Genomic DNA, 26310 nt, shown 5'->3' with positions numbered 1-26310 from the left:
AGTAGGGGACTTTAATACCCCACTGACACCACTGGATAAATCCACTAAACAAAAAATCAGCAAAGAAACAGCAATCCTAAATGACTCACTAGATCAGACGGACTTAATTGACATCTTCAGAATATTTCACCCCAAAGCTACAGAATATACATTCTTTTTCAGTGCACATGGGACATTTTCAAAGATAGACCATATATTAGGACACAGGCAAAGTCTCTTCAAATTCAAGAGAATAGAAATCATCACAAGCATCTTTTCAGATCACAATGGCATAAAATTAGAAATCAACTACAATAAAAACATTGGAAAAAATCAAACACTTGGAGGCTAAATAGCATGCTATTTAGCAATGACTGGGTTACCAGAGAGATCAAAGAAGAAATAAAAAGCATCCTGGAAACAAATGACAATGAAAACACAACAATCCAAAATCTATGGGACACAATGAAAGCAGTCCTGAGAGGGAAGTTCATAGCTGTACAGGCCTACCTCAAAAAAAAAGAAAAACTGGCAATAAATGATCTAACCCTACATCTCAAAGAGTTAGAAAGAGAGCAACAAGAAAAGCCCACAGTATCCAGAAGGAATGAAATAATAAAGATCAGAGCAGAAATAAACAGCATAGAGACCAAAAAAACAATACAAAAGATCAATGAAACCAAGAGCTGGTTCTTTGAAAGGATTAACAAGATTGATGAATCTCTCGCCACGCTCACCAAGAAACAGAGAGGACCCAAATAAACAAAATCAGAAATGAAAGAGGTGAAGTAACAACTGACCCACTGATATACAAAGGATTGTCAAAAAATACTACGAACAACTCTACTCCAACAGACTGGGCAACCTCGACGAAATGGACACATTCCTAGAAAAATACAAGCTTCCAAAACTCAATCAGGAAGAATAAAAAAAACCTGAATAGGCCAATAACTACTGATGAAATTGAAACAGTAATCAAAAAGCTTCCAGCAAACAAAAGCCCTGGACCAGATGGCTTCACAGGGGAGTTTTACCGAACATTCAAAGAAGAACTAAAGCCAATCCTTCTCAGACTATTCCAAAAAATTCAAGAGGAAGGCACACTTCCAAGCTCTTTCTATGAAGCCAGCATTACCCTTATCCCAAAACCAGATAAAAACGCCACAAAGAAAGAGAATTACAGGCCAATATCCCTGATGAACATAGATGCTAAAATCCTCAACGAAATTCTAGCAAACTGGATCCAGCATTACATTAGAAAGATCATACACCATGACCAAATGGGATTTATTCCAGGAATGCAATGCTGGTACAATATCCACAAATCAATAAACGTGATACAACACATAAACAAGTTGCGAGACAAAAATCACATAATCATATCAATTGATACAGAAAAGGCATTTGACAAAATCCAACACCCTTTTCTGATAAAAACACTCAACAAAGTGGGAATAGAGGGATTATACCTCAACATAATAAAAGCCTTATATGACAAACCTACAGCCAACATTATACTCAATGGGCAAAAACTAAAACCATTTCCCTTAAGAACAGGAACAAGATAGGGATGCCCACTTTCACCACTCCTGTTTGACATAGTACTGGAAGTGCTAGCCAAAGTGATCAGACAAGAAGAAGAAATAAAAGGCATCCAAATTGGAAAAGAAGAAGTAAAATTGTCATTATTCGCAGATGACATGATACTGTACTTAGAAAACCCTAAAGACTCGATCAAAAAAATTATTAGACGTAATAAATGAATTTGGCAATGTAGCAGGATACAAGAAATCTATGGCATTTTTATACGCCAACAGTGACCTTACAGAAAGAAACTAAAAAAAATCCCATTTACCATTGCACCAAAAAAATTAAGATACCTAGGAATGAACTTAACCAAGGAGGTAAAAGACCTCTACCCAGAAAACTACAGGACATTGAAAAAAGAGATAGAGGAAGACATAAGCAGATGGAAGAACATACCATGTTCATGTATTGGTAGAATCAACATCATCAAAATGTCCATACTACCCAAAGCAATCTATAGATTCAATGCACTCTCCATTAAAATACCAACAGCATATTTCACAGATCTAGAAAGAACGCTCCAAAAATTCATCTGGAATTAAAAAAAAAAAAACCTGAAAGCTGTTGCGATCCTGAGAAAGAACAAAGTAGGAGGGATCTCAATACCAGATATCAAGCTGTATTACAAATCCACTGTTCTCAAAACTGCCTGGGACTGGCACAAGAACAGACATATAGACCAATGGAATAGAATAGAGAGCCCAGAAATCGACCCAAACCACTATGCTCAATTAATATTTGACAAAGGAGGCAAGAACATACAATGTAGTCAAGACAGTCTCTTCAATAAATGGTGCTGGGAAATTTGGTCAGACACATGCAAAAAAGTGAAACTAGACCACCAACTTACACCATACACAAAAATAAACTCAAAATGGATAAAGGACTTAAACGTAAGACAGGAAACCATAAGATTATTAGAGGAATCCACAGGTAGCAAAATCTCAGATAGATGCCGAAGGAATTTCTTCACTGACACAGATCCTAGGGCAATGGAAACTAAAGGGAAAATAAACAAATGGGACTATATCAAAATAAAAAGCTTCTTCTCAGCAACAGAAACCATCAACAAAACAACAAGAAAACCCACTGCATGGGAGAACATATTTGCCACTGATATCTCCGATAAAGGTTTAATCTCCAACAGTCTCCTGCAGCTGCGGCCAGCCTGGGTCCTGGGTGTTTGTGGCCAGCCAGAGGGAGGGAAACCCGGGTCCTGGATGCCTGTGACCGGCCAGAGGAGTGAATCCTGGGTGTGGGGCAAGGCAGAGGCGGTTAGAGGCAATCAGGCCAGCAGGGCAGCAGTAAGTGGCGATCAGGCAGGCAGGTAGAAGTGGTTAGGGGCGATCAGGTAGGCAGGCAGAGGGGTTAGGGGCAATCAGGCAGGCAGGTGAGCAGTTAGGAGCCAGTGGTCCCGGATTGCGAGAGGCAAGTCGGACATACCCTGAGGGGACCCACCCCCCCTCCCGAACCCCCGTGCACAAATTTCATGCACCAGTCTATTATATTATAGTTCTACCTTCAAAATATATTTCACATCTAAACATTTTTCTGTACCTATTGCTACAACTTATATCCAAGCTAACTTTGCTTTACTGAGTTGCTCAAGGCCAAAATCTAGTCATCATTGCAACCATTCATCAAAATATAGGGTGTCCCCAAAAAATTTATATACACTCACTTTGAATAATTATAAAGGCAGTGTTTATTACAATACATTTCATTTTCTTTTAATCTATTTTTATTAATTTTTTAATCCTCACCTGAGGAGTGAGGATATTTCTTTGATTTTTAGAGAGAGTGGAAGGGATGGGGAAGGAGGGAAGAGAGAGAGAGAAACATTGAGTTGTTAGAGACACATTGATTGGTTGCTTCCCGCTCATGCCCTGACCAGGTCCGGGGATTGAACCTGCACCCAAGGTATGTGCCTTTGACCCAGAATCTATCCTGAGACCCTTCAGTCTCAGGGCCTACACTCTAACCACTGAACCAAACCAGCCAGGACTTATTTTCAAAATTGAGCTACCAGCTATTATAGTATGTATACTTTTAGGGGGGTGGAGATACCCTGTATTTTCAACTCTCCCTTCGGTGTACTATTTGTTCTCTCCTTTTCTCCTTTTACTGTTCTATAGTCTGTTTACATAGAAGTTTAGAATGTAAATCAGAATATTTCTCACCTCAAATTTTCCAGTGGGTCTTACCTCACTTAGATTTAATCATGAGATCTTATTTGATCCTAGTAGAACCCTTATAATGTGGCCCCTTAATTTTTTGCTTCAACCTCATCTCCTGCCTATTTCTATGCTTTAGCCACACTAACCACCTTGCTCTTTTATGAGTGCCCTCACAACAATTTACCTCATTACCTTTGGAACACTGTTCTGTTATACATGCTTTTTCACTCACTTCATGCTTAAACATGAGCTCTTCAAAGAGGCCTTCTTGCCTGACCATCCTCTTTACTCATTATCCTTTTACTATACTTTTTTTAAACCATACTTTAGTTTTCTTGATAGATATTTTCATTATCTGACTATCTGTTTGTTTATTCTCACTAGGGAGTAAAAAATATGAGGGCAAGTACTGTCTTGTGCACTTTTTTCTTTTTTCTTTTTTTCTGTGCACTTTTTTACTTCTAGTACTCAGCATATGTTGGGTTGACCAATGAATGGGGAAGCAATTAAGTGCTTCTTGAACTCTGTGGTGAAAGACTAGTTTTTAAATTACCAACCTGTTATAATCTAGTACTTGTAAAATATAATACAATTATTTTTAAAATAAATAGTTTTAGTGTCATTTCATTATTAGATTCAACAGACATAGATTACTCTGTCAAACTATTACAAACATTTCTAAAAACTTACTTTTAAATTTGTACTTAAATTGAAGTGGTAACAAGCCGTTTTTTGCAAACTACACTTCTGAGTAGCACAGGTTTACCATTCTATAGAACTAGAACAAGTAGTAGTCAACAGTTAAAATTCGAAGGATAAATGAAGTATTCTTTTTGGTTGACAAGGAGAAGGCACTTAACAGCCCATGTAACAGAATTCAGCCTGAACTCCCATATGATTATTCATTTATAAAATGGTTCTGTTAGAAATGCCAGTAAAATGTAATTAGTGCTCACACTATGCAGAAATGAGTCTTTTTTTTTAGTAAACTCAATTAGACATCACAATCCCCATGTTGTATCTATGTCTTTAAGTTGGAAGTCTTTCTTTAATAGCTATTTATTTGCTATGTGTTGGTGGCATGTTAAATAAAAATTTTAGTGAAGTATATGTTTACAGATTCATAAATATTTTGTCTCAGTAAATACTACTATATTATATCTAATACTTTTCTGAAAATGTTTTGATTATTTTGCATTTTTTCATTGTTTTAGTGTGTTGATTTATTTTGTTTATATATAACTAGGATGGGTGGCAAGTCATTACATAATGACAGTTGGAGTTTGGGATCTAGGTTCACAAAGAGATACATAGCTGAAAGCAAAAGCTATTAAATTCAAGAAAATATGTATCTCAGCTTCCACTGGTGAATTCCAGCCAGGGTTGGTGTTAATTTTAATGCTTTCCAACTCCTTGATCTTCAAGTCACTTTGTTTTAGAGAACTAAAAGTATATAGTAAATTAAGCTTCATTGGGTAAGACTTTGTATGCTCAGGACATGCTCTGTTAAACTATTATCCCTGACTTGGGCAGTTTGAATGCCACAGTTCCCTCATGTTCTTTAGCGCTATTCCTTTTTTATACAGATTAATTTAAAAAGTGCTTTTAACCTTCATAATATTATCAGATATTCTGCTCACAATGTGTAAAATGCTATAAAATTACTAGCCTATATTTTGAAACAGAATATTTCTCACTGTATTGAGACATTGTATCTCAGGAAAAAGAAAACATTTTCATTAAATACATTTCTAAATGGACTCTAACTTTAATACATTTGTTTTCAGGATTTATGTCTTATATTTTGATTTAAGGGCAGTAGCAATCACTATTAACATGGAGTTAGCCAAAATGTAGATAGAGTTTCAGAATAACAGTAAAAGAGAGAGAGAGAGAGAGAGAGAGAGAGAGAGAGAGAGAGAGAGAGAGGGAGAGAAAGAAAAGATAGGTAGGTAGGTAGGTAGGTAGGTAGAGATATAGCATTCTGTATATACTAGAGGCCCGGTGCATGAAATTCATGTATTGGCGGGGGGAGGGGATGGCGTTCCTCAGCCTGGCCTGCACCCTCTCCAATCTGAAACCCCTCAGGGGATGTCCAACTGCAATCCAGGACCACTGGCTCCTAACCATTCACCTGCCTGATCGCCCCTAACCACCTCTGCCTGCCAGCCTGATTGCCCCCTAACTGCTCCCCTGCTGACTTGATCACCCTCCTAACTGCTCACCTGCCTGCCTGCCTGTCACCCCTAACCACCTCTGCCTGCTGGCCTGATGCCCCTAACTGCCCTCCCCTGCCAACCTCATCATCCCTAACCACCTCTGCCTCGGCCCCGCCACCGTGGCTTTGTCCAGAAGGATGTCTGGAAGATGTCCAGTCTAATTAGCATATTACCCTTTTATTAGTATAGATGTTTACATATGTATTTAAAGGGAAATAGTGACATTTTAAAAGAAATGCATGCTCATATTTAGTTTTGGATATTTAGTTTGGATATGAAGATAAGTGGATCAATTTTTCCAAAACACTGATCAGTTCATTTTTTATAACTGGACATTAGTTTTTGCAGGTGAATAACCTTAAAAAAATGAGGGAAATTATTTTATCAACACCACCCCTCTTATTCCTCTACCAATATTTTCTACATTTTCACCATCTCAATAATGAATATAAATATGAATAGACAAAAGTTTAAGGTTTATGTCTTACCTGTTTCTCAGAGCACTTGAAACAGAAGTTTGAAAATATTTAACAGGACTTACAAATACAAGTGAACATTTAAAAGTACGTTAACACTATGACTAGGGAAAATAGGTCAGTCAGAAATTCACAGAATACATTTTTAATGAATTTAATGAGATTGGTAGGATCAGTCTATTTTTCAGGGGTTGGAGGTTATGTTATGCCATTCACTGAGGTGAGCAATACAAGCAGAGGATCCATCTTCGGGGTACAGATCATGAACTGATTGATGCATCTACCTAATAAAGGTATTAAGGAAGCAATTGTATATACAGAACTGGTGGTCAGAAGAGTAGGTTTGATTAGTATGCTCTCACTAAGGTGTGCATATTTGAGGACTCAGGAGATGGGTTGTAGAAGATACTATCTAAATCCGTCGTGCTGATGGTTAGTAGGATGAGGCTGTTTTTAAGTGGGAAAGGTTAATGAGCCAAACTCTAGTGACACTGTTTCAGAGTACGATGACAACTTCTATAAAATAATTTTTCTTTTTCTTTTTAACTTAAATTATGCCTGGATTATAAAACAAATTCTTATCATCTGTTTCCATTATAAATTTGTAACCTTATGGATGAAGTTCTGATTCATAGTTGAATACTATAGTCTTCCTTTATTTCATAGCCATGAAGCTCATGACTGCTTTGGTGAATGTTGCCTTAAACCTCAGTATTCATCAGGATAATACACAGAGACAATATGAAGCTGAAAGAAATAAAATGATTGGGAAAAGAGCCAATGAAAGGTTGGAGTTACTACTTCAGAAACGCAAAGAGGTAAGTTTCATGATATCTGAAATTCTTATGTTATGTAAATGTGTAGGAAATATATATCATATTGGACTTTTTAATTCCCTGTAAAACAGACTGTGTATTTTCTTAATTTACTTTTTAAAATTATATTATTTGATCTCAAAGTTTTAAAATGAAACTACAGTATTCAGCCAGTGATCATCTGAGTGCTGTCTAATGGCAGAAGAGAATCACAGAACAATTCTACTTTTGAAAACAGGTGGTACGGGAGTTAGGGTAACTCATAAACATTATCAGGCTATGGCCAAAGAAAACATGATAAGTATTAACATAAGAACTAAGAGCCAGCAAAGCCTGCATTTCTAGGAGAAAGCCGAAGCCTACACATTAGCTAAATATATAAGGCACTCTTGTGAATAAGATCAGTCTTAGTTTTACAATGAAATTTTCATATATGTGTTGAAAATTACTTTAAACTAGATTTTTAGTAGGTAATATTTTTATTCAATACGAAATAAAATTTTAGATCTACAGTATTAGTGTATATTTTAACTTGAAAAAGGATTAATATCACATTGCTATAAATTTTTATCAATGCATAATGGCTTATAACAGGCAATAAGAAGCAGCAAGCTTATGATTAAATTATTATCCATTCTGTATTAGCATGCTAGGGCTGCTTAATAGATACCACAAACTGAGTGGCTTAAAGAAAAGGAATTTTTTTCTCAGAGTTCTATGGGCTACGAGTCAAAGATAATTCCAGTCTTCACATGGCCTTCTCCCTGTGTGTGTGCAAGTCTCTAACTTTCTACTTTTTCTCAAGAAACCCCTCATATTGGATTATGGGGCCACCCTACTTTGGTGTGGCCCTATCTTAGCCTACAACCTCTACCACACCCTATTTCCAAATAAGGTTTGATGTAGCAAGGGTTAGCACTTTAGCATATGAATTTTTGAGGGGTACAATTCAACTCAGAACACATACTATATTTGTAATACTATGGGAGTAAATTTTGGAACTGGCTTCAGTAAGTACTACTAACCAAACTATATACTTCTTATAAATTAATTTTTTTTAATAGTAAGTGCAAGAAAAGTGTAACATACAAGTAAGTTGCAATATTATGAATGCTTTACCATAAAGTTATTCTTATTTCAGTCGAACCTGAAACAGTATACAGCAAAAAAATAAATCTGGCTCTGATTGAGTGGCTCAGTCCCATATACCAAGGGGTTGTGAATTCGGTTCCAGGTCAGGGCACATACCTGGGTTGTGGTTTGATCCCTAGTTGGTGCATGTGTGGGAGGCAACCAATCAATGTTTCTCTCTCTCTCTCTCTCTCTCTCTCTCTCTCTCTTTCTCTCTCCCTCTCCTTCTCCCTCTCCCCCTCCTTTTCCTGTCTCTCTAAAAATCAATAAAAACATATCCTCAGCCCTAACCGGTTTGGCTCAGTGGATAGAGCATCAGCCTGCGGACTCAAGGGTCCCGGGTTCGATTCCAGTCAAGGGCATGTACCTTGGTTGTGGGCACATCCCCAGTGGGGAGTGTGCAGGAGGCAGCTGATTAATGTTTCTCTCTCATCGATGTTTCTAACTCTCTATCCCTCTCCCTTCCTCTCTGTGAAAAATCAATAAAATACATTTTTTTAAAAAAAACATATCCTCAGGTGAGGATTTAAAAAAAAAAGTCTGAAGGAATAAGTCTGAGGAGTTTTGCCACATTGGAGTATGCAGTTAAAGCCAGTATTTCACTGAGTATTAATACAAAACAAATTAGAATAAGAAATATTACATTGAATTAATTTTATATCAGTGTTTTTATTCCTTTTGAGCAGTGAATAAACTCAAACTTTAACTCTCATCAGTAGTGTTGCCTGAAATTTATTATCTTTGCTGTAGTGTTTTATTTTGTTGCTACATTCCACCACTGATGGCTAGGAACCTTGTTACTTTCTATTATGCCTTCTATACTGGGAACTTGGCCTACTCTAAGTCTTGAGCTAATCAGATGTAAAGTCATATTTGGATACTTTAGGTAGAATAGGAAATTTCTTCTACAGTGGCAAGTATGTTAATCATGGGAGATCTGTTGCCAAGAAAGGCAAAATCAAACCAGGGACCTGGTTTGGACAAAAGAGGTTAGAAATTGAGGACTATTCCCAAAGCAAATGATATTTTGGAGATAGGAATCTCACCACCTTAGCACCACTCCTTTTAGTGTCAAGAAAGAGAAAGAAGTTCTTGATCCACTAGTATAGTTGTAGAAATAATGCAAGAATACTGGTAATATATTGCACAATAAGTGAGAAAAAGGATTGATAATTATTCAAAATGAGAATAACCAGTTATTAAAAACAATTGGAACTGTTCATTATAAATCAGATATTTTTAACCTGTGTGCCTCAAGAGGCATTCTGTTGTGCCACAAGAATTTTTAAAACATGTAATACCTGACTATTTAGTTAGGGGCACTGACCTATTTTCCCTGAAATTGTCAAACACAACAATAGCCATCCGGTGTGAATGAATCAAAATTATACCTGTTTTTTTGTCAGATGGGCAAAAAAAAAATTTTTGGTGTGCAGCAGAATTTTAATAATTAGTTTGTGTGCGCTGTGAGATGAAAAAGGTTAAAAACCACTGTTCTAAATAAAATGATCAACATTTTAATTAATTTATTTTTTATTTCAGCTACAAGAAAATCAGGATGAAATCGAAAATATGATGAACTCTATTTTTAAGGGTATATTTGTTCATAGATACCGGTAAGAGATTTTTAAAATCATTTAGAAGATTTTTAACTTATAATTTATTGCTTCTTTGTAGTTCTAGGTAGTTCTAGAGATATAAAACTCTGTCTTGATTTGTTTTCTGGAAAACACCTTTGGTTATAAAAGCTAAATAAATGTTACTGTTATGCTGTTACTGCCACACTCTTCCAAATTTAGAACATAACACTGTTAGAGGCACCCTCTGTACTTGCATTTGTATTGATGGAATAGGTAGTCTTAAGTTTATGTGCCCTTAATAAGATGTGATTGTCTTGATAATTACCTTGCTTCCTGTCTTGTGGTACTCACCTTGTTCCATGATCAAATTAACCAGCAGTCTGTGAAGATAATACAACTTCATAACATTATTTTTCTTTACCTTCAACTATATGCATGAAAGTAGAAGCATAGTATTTCCCAACTATTTTTATCATGCTACATTGCAAATGAATTTAGGTTGTCTTTCTGTGAAACCTGTGAACTTTAAAAACATTAACCACGCCGAAACCGGTTTGGCTTAGTGGATAGAGCGTCGGCCTGCGGACTGAGGGGTCCCGGGTTCGATTCCGGTCAAGGGCATGTACCTGGGTTGCGGGCACATACCCAGTGGGAGATGTGCAGGAGGCGGCTGATCGATGTTTCTCTCTCATCGATGTTTCTGGCTCTCTATCTCTCTCCCTTCCTCTCCGTAAAAAATCAATAAAATATATTTAAAAAAAAAAACATTAACCACATTATTAAAGAGCATATTTCACAAGAATTAGTGGCTCATATACATACACTTGTTACCTTCTGTTAATTATACATGCTTACTTTGGGTTTCACTTTCTCTGTTCTTTAGTTTCTCAAGGTGGAAACAGATAATTGGTTTGAAACTCTTTTTTCTAATATAGGAATTTATTCCTATACATTTCTCTCTTAGCACTACTTTAGCTATATCCCCTAAATTTGCACATGTTGTGTTTTCATTTTCATTCAGCTCAAAATATTCTTATACTTTGGCTCATTTCTTTGACCCATGGGTTATTTAGAAGTGTGGTATTTAGTTTGCAAATATCTGAGATCTTTCCAAATAATTTTCTGTTACTGATTTTTAATAGTTCCATTGTAGTCAGAAAACATACTTTGTATGATTTGAATGTTTTTAAATTTATTGAGATTTGTTTTATGGTCCACAATATGGTCTATCTTGATAAATGTTTTAGTTGCTGAGGAAAAGAATGTGTATTGTGCTTTTTCTTTGTATCAATGAGGTCAAAATTTGTTGATAGTGTTGTTTAAGTCTTTCATCTTTACAAATTTACTGTTCTAAGAGAACTTTTACAGTATTTTTTTGTGTTTATGATACAATGTATTATCACATAAATGACTTGCAGTTATTTCCGCCCCCCCCCCCCCCCCACAAGCCTATCACTTTCTGTTTATTTGCTTCATAATGCCTTTGGGGAGAGCAAAAGCTTTCCATTTAAATGAAGTCATTTCTTGATTTTATTTCTGTGGTAATGTTTTTGATGTCATATTTTGAGCATTTAGTCTAACCCCAAAATTTTCTTCTGTGTTTTATTCTAGAAGTCTAATTATTTAATCTTTTCAGTTAAGTTATGAACCATATATAAAATTAATTTCTGAATATGGTACAATAATAAGGATATAAGTCCAGTTTTTGCATATGGATATTAATTTGTCTAAGGACCATTTGGTGAAAGACTATCCTTCTCCAATTGATTTGTCTTGGCACTGTTCTTGAAAATCAAATGACCAGAGAGTTCTTTCTCTCTGCCATGTGAGGATACAGCAACAAGGTGAGCCAGGAAGAGAACCCTCCCTAAGGAGCCAGATCGGCTGACTTCTTGATCTTAGACTTCCCAGCCTCTAGAACTGTGAAAAAGAAGTGTCTGTTGATCACCACACGCTCTGCCTGGGGAACAGTTGCTGTGTGTGAAGCCTCCCTCCACCAGCCAGAAGAGCCACCACAGCTGTGAACAGCACCCACCAGAGGCTCTGCTATCAACAGAGGAGCCGCTGCTACCACAACCGCCCAAGGAGCAACCACAGCCCGAGGAGCCACTGCCACCCAGGGAGCAGCCACTGCCACCCAGGGTCCAGCCACTGAACGACTCAACAACTAGTCATGTCAGTGAGATCAAACATGGGTAGACAAAGAAACCCCCAAAGGAAAGAAAAGGAGGACTCGCCAGAAAAGCAGCTAAGTGAGACAGAGATATGCAACATGACGGAAAAAGAATTCAGAATAAGGTTCCTAGGGTACATGCACCGGATGTTCAAGAAGCAAGAAGAAACAGATGAAAAACTCAACTACTTATGCAAGAAGCTAGAAGAAACAGATGAAAAAATCAACAACTTAAGTAAGTCCCAAGAAGAAATGAAGAGCGACATAGCTGTAATAAAAAACACCATTGAAAGTATCAACAGTAGACTGGGAGAAGCGGAGGACCGAATTAGTGAATTAGAAGACAAGGAAGCAAAACACACTCAAACTGTACTGCAAATGGAGAAAAAAATTAAAAGACAGGAGGAGAGCCTAAGGGAGCTTTGGGACAACATGAAACGAAACAACATACGAATAATAGGTGTGCCAGAACAACAGAAAGATGAACATGGATTAGAAAACCTATTCGAAGAAATAATATCAGAAAACTTCCCTGAGGTGGGGAAGAAAAAAGTCACACAAGCCCAGAGAGTCCCAAACAAGGTGAACCCGAAAAGACCCACACCAAGACACATCATAATTACCATGGCAAATGTTCAGGATAAAGAGAGAATCGTACAGGCTGCAAGAGAGAGACGGAAAGTAACATACAAGGGATCTCCCATTAGATTATCAAATGATTTCTCAACAGAAACACATCAGGCCAGAAAAGAATGGACGGAAATCTACAAAGTGATGCAAAGCAAAGGACTGAATCCAAGAATACTCTATCCAGCAAGGCTATCATTCAAAATTGGAGGGGAAATAAGAAGCTTCACAGACAAAAAAAGGCTAAGGGAGTTTATCACCACCAAGCCAGCAATGCAAGAAATGCTAAAGGGACTGGTGTAAAAAGAAGAAATAAAAAGCTCAGAAAGAAAACAGCCACACAAAAAAAGAAATGGCTACAAACAAGTACCTTTCAATAATAACTTTAAATGTAAATGGACTAAATGCTCCAACCAAAAGACATCGAGTGGCTGAATGGATAAAAAAACATGACCCATACATCTGCTGTCTACAAGAGACCCACCTCATTAGAAGGGACTCACACAGACTGAAAGTGAAGGGATGGAAAAATATCTTTCACGCAAATGGAAAGGAAAAGAAAGCTGGGGTAGCAATACTTATATCTGACAAAATACATCTCAAAGTGAAGGCCATAACCAGAGATAAGGAAGGCCACTTCATAATACTAAAGGGATCAATACAGCAAGAAGATATAACCCTGGTAAACATATATGCACCCAATGCAGGAGCACCCACATACATAAGAAAACTTCTGGAAGATATCAGGGGAGAGATCGACAACAATACAATCATAGTAGGGGACTTTAATACACCACTGACATCACTGGATAAATCCGCTAGACAAATAATCAGCAAAGAAACAGCAATCCTAAATGACTCACTAGATCAGATGGACTTAATTGACATCTTCAGAACACTTCACCCCACAGCTGCGGAATATACATTCCTCTCAGGTGCTCATGGGACATATTCAAAAATAGACCACATATTGGGTCACAAGCAAAGTCTCCACAAATTCAAGAAGATTGAAATCATAAAAAGCTTCTTCTCAGACCACGATGGCATAATGTTAGAAATAAACTACAATAAAAACAACCCAAAATACTCAAACACTTGGAAGCTGAATAGCATGTTATTAAATATTGATTGGGTTACCGATGACATCAAAGAAGAAATTAAAAACATCCTGGACACTAATGACAATGAAAACACAACAATCCAAAACCTCTGGGACACAATGAAAGCAGTCCTGAGAGGGAAGTTTATAGCTCTACAGGCCTATCTCAAAAAACAAGAAAAAATGGTAGTTAATCATCTAACTCTACAACTCAAAGAATTAGAAAGAGAGCAACAAGAAAACCCCAGAGTGAGCAGAAGGAAGGAGATAATAAAGATTAGAGCAGAAATCAATGAAATAGAGACCAAAAAAACAATACAGAAAATCAATGAAACCAAGAGCTGGTTCTTTGAAAGGATAAACAAGATTGACAAACCCCTAGCCAGGCTCACCAAGAAGCAAAGAGAGAGGTCCCAAATAAACCAAATCAGAAATGATAGAGGTGAAATAACAACAGACCCCACAGAAATACAAATGATTGTTAAACAATACTAGGGGCAACTCTACTCCAACAAACTAGACAACCTGGAGGAAATGGACAAATTCCTAGAAAAATACAACATTCCAAAACTCAATCAGGAAGAATCTAAAAACCTCAATAGGCCAATAACTATGGAAGAAATTGAAGCAGTCATCAGAAAGCTTCCAGCAAACAAAAGCCCAGGGCCAGACGGCTTCACAGGGGAGTTTTACCAAACATTCAAGGAAGAACTAAAACCTACCCTCCTCAGACTACTACAAAAAATTCAAGAGGAAGGAACACTTCCATGCTCATTCTATGAAGCCAGCATCACCCTAATACCAAAACCAGGTAAAGACATCACAATGAAAGAGAATTACAGGTCAATATCCCTCATGAACATAGATGCCAAAATCCTCAACAAAATCTTAGCAAATCGGATCCAGCAGTACATCAGAAGGATCATACACCATGACCAAGTAGGATTTATCCCAGGAATGCAAGGATGGTACAACATCCGTAAATCAATAAATGTGATACATCACATAAACAAATTGAAAGAAAAAAACCACATGGTCATATCAATTGATGCAGAAAAAGCATTCGACAAAATCCAACACCCATTTTTGATAAAAACTCTCAGAAAGGTGGGAATAGAAGGATCATACCTCAACATAATAAAAGCCATATATGACAGGCCCACAGCCAACATCATACTCAATGGACAAAAACTAACACCATTTCCCCTAAGAACAGGAACAAGACAGGGATGCCCACTCTCACCACTCTTGTTCAACATAGTACTGGAAGTATTAGCCATTGCAATTAGGCAAGAAGAAGAAATAAAAGGCATCCAAATTGGAAAAGAGGAAGTAAAACTGTCCTTATTTGCAGATGACATGATATTATACACACAAAACCCTAGAGACTCCATCAAAAAGCTACTAGACTTAATACATGAATTTGGCAATGTAGCAGGATACAAAATTAACCCCAAGAAATCTGAGGCATTTCTATACACCAATAGTGAACTTTCAGAAAGAGAGATTAGAAAAACAATCCCATTTACCATCGCACCAAAAAAATTAAGATACCTAGGAATAAACTTAACTAAAGAGGTTAAAGACCTCTACTCAGAAAACTACAGGACGTTGAAAAAAGAGATAGAGGAAGACATAAACAGATGGAAGAACATACCATGTTCTTGGATTGGTAGAATCAACATCATTAAAATGTCCATACTACCCAAAGCAATCTATACATTCAACGCACTTCCCATTAAAGTACCAATGGCCTTCTTCAAAGATCTAGAACGAACTCTCCAAAAATTCATCTGGAATAAAAAAAGACCCCGAATAGCTGCAACGATCCTGAGAAAGAACAAAGTAGGTGGGATCTCAATGCCAGATATCAAGCTGTATTACAAAGCCACTGTTCTCAAAACTGCCTGGTACTGGCACAAGAACAGACATATAGATCAGTGGAATAGAATAGAGAGTCCAGAAATTAGCCCGAACCAATATGCTCAATTAATTTTTGACAAAGGAGGCATGAACATACAATGGAGCCAAGATAGTCTCTTCAATAAATGGTGTTGGGAAAATTGGACAGATATATGCAAGAAAATGAAACTAGACCACCAACTTACACCATACACAAGAATAAACTCAAAATGGATAAAGGACTTAAATGTACGACAGGAAACCATAAAAATTCTAGAAGAATACAAAGGCAACAAAATCTCAGACATATGCCAAAACAATTTCTTCACTGATACAGCTCCTAGGGCAGTTGAAACTAAAGAGAAACTGAACAAATGGGACTACATCAAAATAAAAAGCTTCTGCACAGCAAAAGAAACCATCAACAAAACAACAAGAAAACCCACCTCTTGGGAAAACATATTTGCCAACGTCATATCTGATAAGGGCTTAATCTCCAAAATTTATAGGGAACTCATACAACTTAACAAAAAGAAGATAAACAATCCAATCAAAAAATGGGCAAAGGATCTAAATAGACACCTTTCAAAAGAGGACATTCAGAAAGCCAAGAGACATATGAAAACATGCTCAAAGTCACTAATCATCCGAGAGATGCAAATCAAAACAACAATGAGGTACCATCTCACACCTGTCAGAATGGCCATCATCAACAAATCAACAAACGACAAGTGCTGGAGAGGATGTGGAGAAAAAGGAACACTTGTGCACTGCTGGTGGGAATGCAGACTGGTGCAGCCACTATGGAAGGCAGTATGGAGGTTCCTCAAAAAATTGGAAATGGAACTCCCATTTGACCCTGTGATCCCACTTCTAGGAATATATCCCAAGAAACCAGAAACACCAATCAGAAAGGATATATGCACCCAGATGTTCATAGCAGCACAATTCACCATAGCTAAGATCTGGAAACAGCCTAAGTGCCCATCAGTAGATGAATGGATTAGAAAACTGTGGTACATCTACACGATGGAATACTATGCTGCTGTTAAAAAGAAGGAACTCTTACCATTTGCAACAGCATGGATGGAACTGGAGAGCATTATGCTAAGTGAAACAAGCCAGTCAATGAAGGAAAAATACCACATGATCTCACTCTTTCATGGATAATTAAGACCATTACAAACTTTTGAACAATAATAAATACAGTGGCAGAGCTGCCTCAAACTGATTGTCAGACTGCAGTGGGAAGGCCAGGGAGGGTTGGGGGACAGGAGGGAGGGGAGTAAGAGATCAACCGAAGGACTTGTATGCATCCATATAACCATAACTAATGGACATAAGACACTGGGGGGTAAGGGAGGGCAGGGGCTTGTCAAGGGTGGGGGGGAAAAAAGGACACTTATGTAATACCCTTTGTAATACTTTTAGCGAAAAAAAAAAAAAAAAAAAAGAACTCAGCATGTGGATAATTTCAGTTTAATTGGCCATGCACACTGGCCCAAAAGAACAGCTCTTTGGAGAAATAAATAAGGCTGTCCTTGAAGAAAAAAAAAAAAAAAAGAAGTGTCTGTTGTTTAAGCTGAACAGTATATGGTATTTTTTTGTGGCAGTTCAAGTGACCAAGACAATCTTCTTGTGCTGTCAGTCTTTAACTTACTGCGCCTCGCACCCTCATTTCCAATAGGGCTCCCTATCTCATCAGCACTCCAGCCAGCAGGAAAGAAGAAAGGGACAGGAAGAGCACACAAAAAAAAAATAAATAAAAATAAAAAATAAAAAAAGAAAATCAAATGACCATAAATACTGTACAAGGTTTTATTTCTGGATTTGCTAATCTGTCTGTGTTTATACTCATACCAACTATATTTATTACTTTAGCTTTAGAGCAGGTGGGATTTTTTTTAGCTTTATTGATTTATAATTGACATATAGCATATGTAATTTCAAGGTATACAATGTGATGATTTGATACACATATATATTGTTAAATAATGATGACAGTAAGGTTAGTTAGTACCTCCATCACATCACATACTAGTAATTACCTTTTGTGTGTGTGTGTGGTGATAACAATTTGAGATGTACTCTCAGTAACTTTCAAGTATGTAATACAGTATTGTTTTCTATAGTCACCATACGATACATTAGATCCCCAGAACTTATGACCATTTTCCTTATTTTCCCCAATACTCCCCCACCCCCACCCCTCCAAGCCTCTGGCAGCCACCATTCTGCTCTCTCTTTCTTTGAATTTGACTATCTTAGATTCCATATTTAAATGAGAACATACAGTCTTTTATAGTAAGTTTTTAATATCAAGTAGTGTTAAGTCCTCCTCCTTTGTTCTTTTTCAAAATTGTTGTGATTATTATACCTCTTCCACTTTTCTATGTAAATTTTAAGATTAGCTTGTCAATTTTTACTCAAAAGCTTGTTGGGATTTTGGTGGAGAATATAATGAATCTGTAGACCAGTTTGGAGAGAATTACCCTCTAAATAATACTGAATCCTCCAATCTATGATTGCATCTTAATTTATTCAGATATCCTTTAATTTTTCTAAGGAATTTTTTATGATTTTTCAGTGTACAATTTTTCAGTGATTTTATTTTTATGCTATTATTGTCAATAGAATTGGGTTTTTTTTAATTTCTGTTTTGTTTTGTTTTTTAATATGTTTTTATTGAATTCAGAGAGAAAGGCAGAGGGAGAGATAGAAATATCAATACTGAGAGCGAATTGTTGATTGGCTGCCTCCTGCAAACCCCACACAGGGGGATGGAGCCTTCAACCCTGGCATGTGCCATGACCGGGAATTGAACCGTAATCTCCTGGTTCATAGGTCGATGCTAGCTCTAAGTTTTATGTTGTTACCGTGTAGTGGGATGAAGAAATTCCCTTTAGCCTAATTCCTTGGTTATTTTTATAATGGTTGGTTGTTTGATTTTATTTTTCCGTTTTGGTTGAGATGATAATACAGGTTTTTTATTACTCTATTAATATAGTGCATTATATGAATTGATCTTTTAGATATTAGGCCAATCTTGTGTTCTGCGGAAAATTTCATGTGCTCATGGTATATACTGAGTGACCGATTATTATGACCACCTGACGTTTGTAGGCAAATTAGCTATAATTTCGTGCTGAAGTTGCTAGTTCCTTATTCATTATAAATAAGGAAGCAGGTTGTTTACCACGAAAGTAGAAGTGATTTTTTTCTGAAGATATGGGTAAACAACGTTATTTAACAGCCTTGGAACATGGGATATATTTGAAGATGAGTGGCCAGATTATTATGACCACTTGACGTTTGTAGGCAAATTAGCCGTACACTGCATCATATGGGATTTGGAAGCAAAGGCCTGTTCGAACACCTTTGCTGTCTGCAATTACCAAGATAAAACGTCTCCAATTCACACAGGAATACAAGGATTGAACAGTCGAGCATTGAAAAAAAAGTCATGTGGTCCGATGAATCACGTTTCCAGTTGCATCATGCAGATGGCAGAGTGAGAATTTGGCAGAAACAGGATGAAAGCATGCACCCCACATGTATGAGTACAACCCTTTAAGCTGGTGGGGGCAGTGTTATGGTTTGGGGCATGTTTTCCTGGCATGATTTGGGCCCTTTAATTCATGTGGAACAGCGTCTGAATAGCACAACATACCTAAGTATCATTGCCAATCAAGTTCATCCTATCATGTTGATGGCGTATCCCAATGGAGATGGCTTCTTCCAACAAGACAATGCGCCATGCCACAGTGCTCATATTATGCAGGAGTGGTTTCAAGAACATGAGGGAGACTTTACCTTGCTTAGGTGGCCCCCACAATCACCAGATCTCAATCCAATTGGGACGAAGTTAAAAGAGCCATCAGGCAGCTGATTCCACAACCATCAAATCTCACAGAACTGGACAGTGCTATTCATCAGGCATGGTGTCAGATTCCTCACATCACCTTTCAACATCTCGTGGAGTCAATGCTACGAAGAATCGCCGCAGTATTGAAGGCAAAAGGTGGCCCAACGAAGTACTGATGGGGTGGTCATAATTACCTGGCCACTCATGTTCAAATGTATCCCATGTTCAAAGGCTGTGAGGGTTAATTTGCATATTGCCTCTTTATTATATAGGATATATTGGTCAGATGATTTTCCAACCACTTCACTTTCCCATCACCTTAACAACTAGCTGTAACCAATTCTGTTATGTTTTTTTTTTTTTTTGGTGCCATTTTTTGTGTGTGTTTTTATCTCTTCTATGCTCTCCTTTAACCTCTTGCACATAAATACTTGCTATAACAACTGTTTTAATGTCCTTTTTTACTAGTTTATCTGCATCATTTTCTGGTTCTGTTTGTATTGATTTTTTTCCTTATAGGTTATTTTCCTGCTTCTTTGTATGATTGGCAATATTAATTGGATGCCAGACATTGTTTTGCTCTGTTGAGTGCTAGATAATTTTATAAGTATTTATCAACTTTTTGTGAGGAACATAATTATGTTTGATTCTATCAAGACTTGTTTTTAAAGGGTTGTTAGGTGGGCCAGAGCCACATTTTGTCTCAGGCTAATTTTCCCTCAATAATAAGATAATATTATTCCTTATACTCTATTCCTTGTGAATTACAAGTATTTTCTGCTCTGGCTCATTAGTACAGAAAGTATTCCCAACCCTATGTTTTCTCCAGAGATTGCTCTCTCTGCTCTTTTCATTCTTTCCCCGCCCTTGGGTGGTTTGATTCACATGCTGTTTATTGCTCAGCTGAGTAAAAAGGGTCTTTCGTAGCTCCTTCTCTCTATGGCTCTCTCTCCTCTGGTACTATGCTTTTTAAGCTCTAGCTACCTTGTCCTCTAGAGTCCCAGCTTATTTTCCTCAACTCAGGGATATTTCCAGGCTCTGCCTAGATTCTTCTGCAGATAGCAGTCTGTGAAATCTTAAGGCTCACCTAATTTGTTACCCCTCTCTCACCGATTACTGTTCTACTCTGTATGATATTCAACATATCAAAACTATTTTACATATTTCATACAGTTTTTAGTTTCTTAAGTGGGAGCATAAATCTTGTCTATCCTGGCTCAGCCATGCAATCTTGAGTATAGAGTTCATATCATTTTTTTAATGATTTTACCTCAGTCTTTAACACCAAAATAACATTGCCTTTATTTTAGTGATTTGCCCTTATCAAGTCTTGCCAAGGCTTTCAACCTGTTGTTCTCATAGAAACAACAGTTCTTCAATTTCCTAATATCATTACTCTATTGATTTATTTTCTGTTTAGTCAGACCTTGCATAAAATAGTATTGGATATATCACAGCTTACTTTTGATATATTAAAATATCAGCTGGTCAAAATAGGATTGCAGATATAGTTGAGCATGTGACCTGCCTGCCAAAGTGATCATGGATACCAGTCATTGATTTTTCAGAAGTATTGCTCCATTCTTTTTATTGATTAAGGGGAGGTATTACTGCATATACATACTGGAAATAGAAGGTACTGTGCAGAGATGGCACTTTAAGTTAATATTTTAAGTCTCACCTGCCACCTCAACTTCAAACAAATATTGAATATGACTGTACATATACACTGCTAGATCTAACTCTACTAGTTTATAGGGAATATGGAAAATAGAAGAGTGTTTTGTCTGACTAGATCCTCATGGTATTATCCAAGTTCAGAATGTGGGAAATTGTACAAACCAAATGAACCAGTCCTTCAACAAATAAATGGTATATAATAAGAACAGGTGGATATAAAAACAATTTAAAATACTGAAACTGAAAAAAACATTCATTGGATTATATTTAATGAACAAGACATACGTTAGACTGTTAAAGAGATAATTAGTAAATTAGAATATAATACTGAGGAATTTACCTAAGCACAGTATAAGGGATAGGACATGAGGAATGACATTTCTGATACATGGCAGGTAGAAGAGGCTTCATATAGGATTTACTAGTATATAGGATTTCAAACTGAGATAAGTATTGGAAAGAAGTAGTATTAATGCGATAACTTAAATTTTACAAATTTGGTTTAAAAAATAGAATCTTTAGATTGGAAAGACTTAGTGAGTATTGATAAGTCAAGACTATCTATACATAGTCAAAATGCAAAACATCAAAGATCATGAGGGCCCTGGCCAGGTGGTTCAGTTGATTCAAATGTCATCCCGTACCAAAAACATTGTGGGTTTGAATCCCAGTCGGGGCGCGTACAGAGGCAGCCATCAATGTTTCTCTCACATCCATGTCCATCCGTCTGTCTGTCTGTCTCTCTCTCTCTCCCCCCCTCCCCCCTCCCTTCCTCTCTCTCTCTCTCTCTCTCTCCCCCCTCCCCTTCTCTTTCCCCCTCCCTCCCTTCGCTCTCTCCCCCTTCCCCCCTTGCCTGCACCCCTTCCTCTCCTCTCTAAAATGAATTTTTAAAAATAAAAACATTTTCAGGTGAGAATTTAAATTTTAAAAAAAGGTCATGTGAAAGGCATAAAAGCAACCAAAAAAGAAACACTGTTCTTTTAGTGATGGTAAAAGAATTTAAAAATTATTAGGCCATAAGAACAAGCTTAATGGAAGAAGAGATTACAGGAAAGATTTCAACAATTTTTAGATGATGAAAAGTGGATGTCTTATTTTCTAGTTGGGCTTTTCACCTTTTTATACTAGAGGGAAACATTTCAGAATCATGTTTCCAGAGTTGTTCTTATATAAGACCATGATATGATTTATTCTGAGCAAATTGTCATTGTTATTTTAATCTTTTTATTTCCTAACATATTATCTTTTTTAAAAATATATTATTATTGATTTCAGAGAGGAAGGGAGAGGGAGAGAGTGATAGAAACATCAATGATGAGAGAGAATCATTGATCAGCTGCCTCCTGCACGCCCCACACTGGGGATCAAGCCTGCAACCCAGGCATGTACCCCAACTGGAATCGAATTGTGATTTTTTTGGTTCATAGGTCAACGCTCAACCATTGATCCACACCAACCAGGCCTAACATTTTATCTTTGACCTAACCTCTTGGGTCAAATTGATAGTTAAAATATGAATATTAATTGAAGAGATTTTTGAGTGTTTATATATCTCTAACATTCAGTTTTTAATCTTATGCCTAAAATTCTGTTTCTAGTAAGATTAAGAAATAATATAGGGTAGCATTTGCCATGCCACCTGTTCTGTATGAGACTCCTGTGGTATAATGTCTGTCTATGTATTTTGTCACTATTATGACTAACTAGAGGCCTGGTGCACGAATTCGTGCATAGGTGGGGTCCCTAAGCCTGGCCACCGGAGTTTGGCTGTGGGAGTGCACTGACCACCAGGGGGGCAGCTCCTGCATTGCGCATGTGCCCCCTGGTGGTCAGTGCACATCATAGCGCCTGGTCGACTGGTCGTTTCAGCCGTAAAGGTCACTTAGGCTTTTATATATAGATGGATAATACAACAAAAATGAAATGAAAAATATTTCGTTTTATAAATGTATTAAATTTCAAATGCATTTCAAATAACTCTGATCATTCTGAAATAATGAAATGAAATATATGGATTTAATTAGCAAACAGGAGAGTTTCAGGTTTTTATGTCTGCACTTAAATATTACTACCTCTCAAAAGCCTTTTTTGACCACTTTTAATCCCCTCCATCATTTTACATGCTTGTTTGTTCCTTGTACTGCTCAGTACTAACATTTAACACTCCCTTAAAATAACATTTATTTTAATCATCTCTATTTAAGTTATAATTTCTATTCTTAAGTTCTTGTTACAGTCTAATAAAGGATACAGTATGACTTTTAAGTAACTCCTTCAGCTGTTTCTTTCTCCCCTAGGCTATTTCCAAAAGAAAAAGTTCTCTATAGTTTTATTTGGAAAATTTAATTTCTTTAGCCAAATATTAGTGACAAAATTGGTTGAGGCATGAATACATTGTGTGCTACAATTTATATAGTGAACCTTTTTGAAACTGGTAATTATTTCTCACTCAAGAGCTCTCATGAGATTCCTTGTTTGTGAGAGATAATTGTAAGTGTCAAAACAGCCCTATTAGCCAAGAGTTATTCTCTGAAATTTATATTGTCATTTGAATTTAGTCAGCTTTCTTACTAGAAAGACACCTGTGAAGGGTACTATAAGAAACATTTAATTAAAATTCATTAAAGTTAAATTTCTTTTTGTTGTAAGCAGAAAATATTTAAATTCCATCTTCCAAGAAAGTAATGCAAAATGAAAGCTTAAGTCCAGATAGTAAAGGTTCATGCCTCCTAAAAAAAAGACATATTAACTGTGAGGATCAGTAAATTAGATACTTTTTTCATAAAAATGAACATTATCATTCTTTTATGCTATAAAATAGCATGAACAAAAAGGATTTTGCCCCAGAATTATTCTTTTCTAGTTTGTTTTTATTTCTTTGAATTTTTAAGTAAAGTGTATCCTGACTTCATTTTTAATTATTAATTTCAAGTCTTCAATACCAGAATGCTATGAAAATTAGTCTATGTTATGATTGTCTTAAACCTTCCATCTTGTCTTACTTTTTTGCTCCCTACTTTAATCTTTGCTTTGGAATCTCCCAGATATCTGCAGCTAAACATTCCTTTCTAAATGGAGTGAGGCCATTGGAAATGAAGATTAAGTTGTTAAAAAATAAATTTTATATGAAAACCAAGGATTGGAGGACTTAACCTGCATGAGAAAAATATCTGTACTATCAAAAGTTATATTGTAATTAAGTCAGGGAATATTTAGAAATACACTGCGGTTTTACTTATACTTCATCTACTTAAATAGAATGTTAGTTCCTAGAGGTCAAGAAAGCTGTTAAAATGTTGGTGATGCATACAGAAAGAGCCATGTTCCAAGGCTCTTTAGAAGTCTAGTAGGCAAGATAAAAAGGTATTAGAAATTAGACTTAGAGATGGTTATAAAAAAAGATTATGAAAAAGATTTTTCTTCTGAAATAAAGCTAAACCTTTATATTCTCTAGCCTTAGGAATTAGCCACCCATAATCTCAATATCATTGGTAATGGTGATGCCAATGGTAATAAATGAGCTGTGTATATGTGAAGCTACCATGCTTAGTCGTCACTATAGTTTTAATTAGTGTGCCATGCCTATTCATCTTGTCCTCAGTCTGAGCTTCTGAAATTGTGTGATAAAAAAGGTAGCCTATTTTTTTGTGTCTCGGTTTTTTGTTGTTGTTTGTTTTAGGATTAATTTTTTAAAGGTAATAGAGTACAGCAGAGAATAAGTCCAGTGGATCTCTGGGTAATGACTAGGACTGAGAAAGCTAATAAAACGTTGTGATTTGGGTGTTTAGAGGTTGTGTTTTGTTTTTCGGAGGGGGGTTGTTTTGTTTTTGCTGCTGTTATTTTTTTGTTTGTTTTTATTTGGACAGCCAGTAGAAGACAAAGTGCATGAATTTGCACTTTACAAATATGGAGATTTATATTAAATAGTAGAATGATACCAAGTGACAGGCAAGGATGTGTGAAGCATTGATTTATGGAGAAATTGGTTAAAACTGAAAATGTGTATTCTTTCTCACCTTGTAATTTCAATTCTCAGGTACTATAAAAACAGTGCCTTGCAGACTTACTTGACCATGTCCTACATCATGTACACAGTCTTCCACAAAAAAAAACTTAGTGCCTTGCCACATGTGAATTGTTTTAATATTTTCTATCCTAAATACTTTTATATTTTTGTTACCGCTCAGTTTATTTCATAATGTGCCCATAGATAGTGATGCACTGCTTAAGAAACACTACCCTAAGGAAACTCACACGTGTGCACAGGAGACTATCTAAGAATGTTCATGGCATTCACTGTTAATAAAGCAAAAACTTACAACCTAGATGTCTGTCAATGAGAGAATGTATAAATAATTTGTAAAATATTTGTAGAAAGGACCACTAAACGTTAGTTAAAATTAATATATTGGAACTGGAGCTATGTGAATCAGTATGTATAAGTGTCAAAACATAGTTTGGCCCTGATTGGGTGTCTTTGTCGGTTAGAGCATTGTCCCATACACCAAAAGGTTGCAGGTTCAATTCTCAGTCAGGGCACATACCTAGGTTGTGGATTCGATCCCTGATTGGGAGGCAACCAATCGATGTTTCTCTCTCTCTCTCCCCCTTCATCTAAAATATATCCTCAGGTGAGGATTAAAAAGAAAAAAAAACCTGTCTAATTTGTGAAAAAGCAAATTGGAGGAGGGTATCTATAGGATATTAATTATGTAAAATTTCAGATACATAAAACAATACATATAAAGTCAAAGCATGAAGAGACAAATGGGAATGATAGTCATTGAATCAAGAATAGTCATTTATTCTTGGGGAGGGAATTGCATCAATAAGAGGTATAGAGTAAGCATTGAGCTAAGTTAACTAAAATATTACAGTTGAAATATTATTATATTGTTTCTATAACTTTTATATCTGAAATTTTTCATATTTAGAAAGTAAGGAATGTCCTTGAGCCATTTATGTTCAGTATTATCATGGTTTAGGAACATCATTTTGCA

At 36.5% G+C, this 26310-nt stretch overlaps 1 protein-coding gene across 4 annotated transcripts in view; it reads left to right on the top strand.

The window, feature by feature from the left end:
• STAG1 (stromal antigen 1) overlaps nt 1–26310 on the top strand; it is a 232057-nt gene that overhangs the window by 93095 nt on the left and 112652 nt on the right. For all 4 annotated transcript variants that reach the window (XM_014450946.2, XM_023749568.1, XM_023749567.1 and 1 more), the window contains 2 exons: nt 7105–7256; nt 9927–10000. In XM_014450946.2, coding sequence (XP_014306432.1) covers nt 7105–7256; nt 9927–10000 — 226 coding nt within the window. The remainder of the gene's footprint in view (nt 1–7104; nt 7257–9926; nt 10001–26310) is intronic.

This window comes from Myotis lucifugus, unplaced genomic scaffold (genome assembly GCF_000147115.1).
Source record: "Myotis lucifugus unplaced genomic scaffold, Myoluc2.0 scaffold_8, whole genome shotgun sequence".
In the NCBI taxonomy this organism is placed as follows: Eukaryota; Metazoa; Chordata; class Mammalia; order Chiroptera; family Vespertilionidae; genus Myotis; species Myotis lucifugus.
Note: the sequence above shows the minus strand (reverse complement) of the source record. Positions and strands in the feature narration are given on the sequence as shown.